This window comes from Heterodontus francisci, unplaced genomic scaffold (assembly GCF_036365525.1).
Source record: "Heterodontus francisci isolate sHetFra1 unplaced genomic scaffold, sHetFra1.hap1 HAP1_SCAFFOLD_480, whole genome shotgun sequence".
In the NCBI taxonomy this organism is placed as follows: Eukaryota; Metazoa; Chordata; class Chondrichthyes; order Heterodontiformes; family Heterodontidae; genus Heterodontus; species Heterodontus francisci.
Genome location: NW_027141172.1, coordinates 756688 through 762535, shown reverse-complemented (window position 1 = coordinate 762535; position 5848 = coordinate 756688). Strand labels below are relative to the sequence as shown.

Sequence of the window (5848 nt, the reverse complement as noted above, 5' to 3'; positions counted from 1 at the left end):
AAAAAGAGCGCGTGGTGACGGCAACAGGTAGACCCCGCCCATACCTTGTTCAGCCAATTAGCAACAAGCACAGCATGATACCATTACCGGCAACACAGAGACGAAAAATACACAACAAACATAATTCCCTCAGTACTGACCCTCCGACAGTGCGGAGCTCCCTCAGTACTGACCCTCCGACAGTGCGGCACTCCCTCAGTACTGACCCTCCGACAGTGCGGCACTCCCTCGGTAGTGACCCTCCGACAGTGCGGCACTCCCTCAGTACTGACCCTCCCACAGTGCGGAGCTCCCTCAGTACTGACCCTCCGACAGTGCGGCACTCCCTCAGTACTGACCCTCCGACAGTGCAGCACTCCCTCAGTACTGACCCTCCGACAGTGCAGCACTCCCTCAGTACTGACCCTCCGACAGTGCGGAGCTCCCTCAGTACTGACCCTCCGACAGTGCGGCACTCCCTCAGTACTGACCCTCCGACAGTGCAGCACTCCCTCAGTACTGACCCTCCGACAGTGCGGCACTCCCTCAGTACTGACCCTCCGACAGTGCGGCACTCCCTCGGTAGTGACCCTCCGACAGTGCGGCACTCCCTCAGTACTGACCCTCCCACAGTGCGGAGCTCCCTCAGTACTGACCCTCCGACAGTGCGGCACTCCCTCAGTACTGACCCTCCGACAGTGCAGCACTCCCTCAGTACTGACCCTCCGACAGTGCAGCACTCCCTCAGTACTGACCCTCCGACAGTGCGGAGCTCCCTCAGTACTGACCCTCCGACAGTGCGGCACTCCCTCAGTACTGACCCTCCGACAGTGCAGCACTCCCTCAGTACTGACCCTCCGACAGTGCAGCACTCCCTCAGTACTGACCCTCCGACAGTGCGGCACTCCCTCGGTAGTGACCCTCCGACAGTGCGGCACTCCCTCAGTACTGACCCTCCCACAGTGCGGAGCTCCCTCAGTACTGACCCTCCGACAGTGCGGCACTCCCTCAGTACTGACCCTCCGACAGTGCAGCACTCCCTCAGTACTGACCCTCCGACAGTGCAGCACTCCCTCAGTACTGACCCTCCCACAGTGCGGAGCTCCCTCAGTACTGACCCTCCGACAGTGCGGCACTCCCTCAGTACTGACCCTCCGACAGTGCAGCACTCCCTCAGTACTGACCCTCCGACAGTGCAGCACTCCCTCAGTACTGACCCTCCGACAGTGCGGCACTCCCTCGGTAGTGACCCTCCGACAGTGCGGCACTCCCTCAGTACTGACCCTCCCACAGTGCGGAGCTCCCTCAGTACTGACCCTCCGACAGTGCGGCACTCCCTCAGTACTGACCCTCCGACAGTGCAGCACTCCCTCAGTACTGACCCTCCGACAGTGCAGCACTCCCTCAGTACTGACCCTCCGACAGTGCGGAGCTCCCTCAGTACTGACCCTCCGACAGTGCGGAGCTCCCTCAGTACTGACCCTCCGACAGTGCGGCGCTCCCTCGGTACTGACCCTCCGACAGTGCGGCGCTCCCTCGGTACTGACCCTCCGACAGTGCGGCGCTCCCTCGGTACTGACCCTCCGACAGTGCGGCGCTCCCTCGGTACTGACCCTCCGACAGTGCGGCGCTCCCTCGGTACTGACCCTCCGACAGTGCGGCACTCCCTCGGTACTGACCCTCCGACAGTGCGGCACTCCCTCGGTACTGACCCTCCGACAGTGCGGCACTCCCTCGGTACTGACCCTCCGACAGTGCGGCACTCCCTCGGTACTGACCCTCCGACAGTGCGGCCCTCCCTCGGTACTGACCCTCCGACAGTGCGGCCCTCCCTCGGTACTGACCCTCCGACAGTGCGGCGCTCCCTCGGTACTGACCCTCCGACAGTGCGGCACTCCCTCGGTACTGACCCTCCGACAGTGCGGCACTCCCTCGGTACTGACCCTCCGACAGTGCGGCCCTCCCTCGGTACTGACCCTCCGACAGTGCGGCCCTCCCTCGGTACTGACCCTCCGACAGTGCGGCCCTCCCTCGGTACTGACCCTCCGACAGTGCGGCGCTCCCTCGGTACTGACCCTCCGACAGTGCGGCCCTCCCTCGGTACTGACCCTCCGACAGTGCGGCCCTCCCTCGGTACTGACCCTCCGACAGTGCGGCCCTCCCTCGGTACTGACCCTTTGACAGTGCGGCGCTCCCTCGGTACTGACCCTCCGACAGTGCGGCCCTCCCTCGGTACTGACCCTCCGACAGTGAAACACCCCTCAGTAATGATCCTCCAACATAGCAGCACTCCCTCAGTACTGACACTTTGAGCGTGAGGAACTCCCTCAGTACTGACCCTCCGACAGTGCAGCACTCACTCAGTACTGACCCTCCGACAGTGTAGCATTCCCTCAGTACTGACCCTCCTGCAGTGCAGCACTCCCTCAGTTTAAAGGGGATCAAAGGGGTAAATTTTTCACACAAAGAATAGTGGGTATCTGGAATGAGCTGCCTGCGGAGGTGGTGGAGGCAGGAACAGGAGCGACATTTAAGAGGCATCTGGACAGGTACTTGAATGAGCAAGGCATAGAAGGATATGGAATTAATGCAGGCAGGTGGGATTAGTTTGGATAGGCATTATGGTCGGTATGGACGCGGTGGGCCGAAGGGCCTGTTTCTATGCTGTACGACTCTATGACTCTATTGTTTTCAGGCTAGTTTCTTAGAACAGCACTTTCTGGAGCCAGAGAGCAGGCTATACTGGACCTTGTATTGTGCACAAGATAGGAGTAATTAATGACCTCATAGAGAAGGCACCCCTGGGCAGCAGTGATCATAATATGATTGAATTTTACATTCAGTTTGAGGGAGAGAAGAGTGGGTCTAAGACTCGTATTTTAAATTTAAAGAAGGGCAATTATGAGGGCATGAAATAAGCGGTAGCAAAAGTGAACTTGCGAAATAGTTTAAGGGATAGTTCAATAGAGATGCAGTGGCAGACATTTAAGAAGCTATTTCAGAATACACAGAATAGATACATTCTAATGAGAAAGAAAAATTCCAAAGGGAGGGCCCACCATCCGTGGTTAACTCAAAAAGTTTCAAAAGTTACATAATAAGTGACAGCCATTCGCTAGTTCATTCCTCAGGGCAACGCCTCGGCCAATTGGAGTCATGCTGTCTGGTTTAAATTTCAAAGCTTGGCAGTTAACTGTCAGCCACTGTAAACTGGTGCATTCTTCATACCAGAGTTCACTTGCCAACGGATCAGCAATCTCTTCTCATACAGTATAAAATTGTTATTTTCCCTTACATTGATATTCTTGTGGATTGTCCTGATGAGTGTAAGACGGAAAGCTTTGACCATGTCTCTATTTTCAGCAATACACAAGTTCTGTACTACCAAACGACTACTATGGAAATTGTTGGTGCTGACAAGTCCCCGGGTCCTGATGGACTTCATCCTAAGGTCTTAAAAGAAGTGGCTATTGAGACAGTTGTTGCTTTGGTGTTAATTTTCCAAAATTCCCTAGATTCGGGGAAGATTCCATCAGTTTGGAAAATAGCCAATGTAACTCCTTTATTCAAAAAGGGAGACAGAAAGCAGGAAACTACAGGCCAGTTAACTTAATATCTGGAAGCTATTTATTAAGGACATTATCGCAAGGCACTTAGTAAAATTCAAGATAGCCAGGCAGAGTCAACGTGGTTTTGTGAAAGGGAAATCATGTTTAAACAATTTATTGGAGTTCTTTGAAGAAGTAACATGTCTTGTGGTATGACCAAGATGGGAGGAGTGCACTGTTAATTCAGCCCCATTTCTCCATGGGTCACTGTGTATCAACAAGTTTTCCCACCTACCAGAAAACAGCGAATTACATACTCTTATTTGTCCCCCACAATAAAGCACATCAACCAGGTTTCTTTAATCAACAACATTAACTATTTCTTAACCAATAAGGAGATAAATCTACATACGAAAAGCTCCTCATTTCCTTAGCTCTCATGCATGCACACATACATTTAAAAAAAACATTAACCGGGGGAAAAAAGGATTTTTGTTTACAGTTGTTTCATAGGAATAAAAGGAATAAAATAACTTAGTATGTCACGTTCTGGTAGGAAGTACTTCGTATTGGTGAGGTGTTCCAGACTCTAATAGTTGGATGCCACTTGAAGTCTCTCCAGGCGAGGTTGATGAATAGTCTGTGATGCAAACTGCAGCAGGTGTCAAATAGGTCTTTCAGCAGGGGTGTAGAAACAGGTATGATTAGGTCTTATATTGGCAGTATAGCAGTAGAAGATTTCTTTCAGATTTCAGGATTTCTTAAAACACAGGAGGCAACAGGAACCATACTTGATGCAGGAATTCTTCAGAAACAGGGAGCAAGAGGAATCTGCCACCTTTCAAATACAGGGTTTCTTCTCAAGAGATGCAAGTTTCCTTTACAAGAGAGGTCTTTTTCGGGGTCTTCCTCTTTGATCTCCAGGCAGGTCTAAAACACCATTTCAAATGCTTGCTTTTTGTCCAACTCACTAGTTTTTCCAGAGGATCCAAAGTGAAAGCAAAACCTTTCTGTACAGGTCACATGTCCAGACATAGAGTTTCCCTTGTCATTCAAAAACTTGCCCTAAGGAGGTCAAACCCCTTGATCGTTTCCTTGAAATTGCCTGTTTTCCTGTCCTTGTGCAAGTTCAGCTTCCTTTTCAAAACATCCAAAAATTTCAGGTATCTGCAGGTGTCCACTGAAAAACTCCTTGGTGAGAGATTGCAGAGCTCTGAGATGCAGAGGGATCTGGGTGTCCTAGTGCATGAACCACAAAAGGTTAGTGTGCGGATCCAGCAAGTTATTAGGAAAGCTAATAGAATGTTATAATTTATTGCGAGGGGAATTGAATGCAAAAGTAGGGAGGTTACACTTCAGTTATACAGGGTATTGGTGAGACCACATCTGTTATACTGTGTACAGTACTGGTCTCCTTATTTAAGGAAGGATGTAAATGCACTGGAGGCAGTACAGAGAAGGTTCACTAGACTAATACCTGGAACGGGTGGGTTGCCTTACGAGGAAAGATTGGACAGGCTAGGCTTGTATCCGCTGGAGTTTAGAAGAGTAAGAGGTGACTTGATTGAAACATTTAAGATCCTGAGGGGTCTTGACAGGGTGGATGTGGAAAGGATGTTTCCCCTTGTGGGAGAATCTCAAACTAGGGGTCACTGTTTAAAAATAAGGGTTTGCCCATTTAAGGGATTAAGAAGAAATAATGAGAGTTAGAAAGGCAATTTAGCAGAATATACAAGTAGGATGAGAAACAGACAAATAAGCTGCTAGGGGCGAGGTTAGGGAGTGATTGAAACTGGGATGTGGCCCAGACTGCACAATCAACAAGTCGTGGAAGGTCTAGCTAATGTGATAAAGCCAAAACTGATTAATCAGAGAGCTAGATGATGAACTACCCATTGTATAATCATATTGTGTGACAAGAAATTTGTATAAACTGGAAACTTTGAATGTATTTCAGAATGCTAGCTCAGACTGCCCGAGACAGTCTCTCCCTGAGTACGCCTGAATAAACAATTGAAACCTGTTCCTGAGTTTCCTCGTATGGCTGTTGAGTTGTCCCATGATAGTTTGGTGTAATTAGGAAAGCTAATAGAATGTTATCGTTTATTGCGAGGGGAATTGAATACAAAAGTAGGGAGGTTATGCTTCAGTTATACAGGGTATTGGTGAGACCACATCTGGAGTACCGTGTACATCTGGAGTACCGTGTACATCTGGAGTACTGTGTACAGTATACCCGCACCGGATCATTGGAGCAGTGCTACAAGGGGGTGGGTATATTTATTTACCACCCATAGTTAGGGTAATAACCCACCCGAGTG

At 50.3% G+C, this 5848-nt stretch overlaps 1 protein-coding gene across 1 annotated transcript in view; it reads right to left on the bottom strand.

Moving 5' to 3' along the window:
- Window positions 1–3610: 3610 nt before the first annotated feature.
- Window positions 3611–5848, bottom strand: part of LOC137362382 (disintegrin and metalloproteinase domain-containing protein 33-like) — a 378256-nt gene continuing 376018 nt past the window's right edge. The window contains exon 21 of the mRNA XM_068026792.1: window positions 3611–4766. Coding sequence (XP_067882893.1) covers window positions 4602–4766 — 165 coding nt within the window. The 3' untranslated portion in view covers window positions 3611–4601. The remainder of the gene's footprint in view (window positions 4767–5848) is intronic.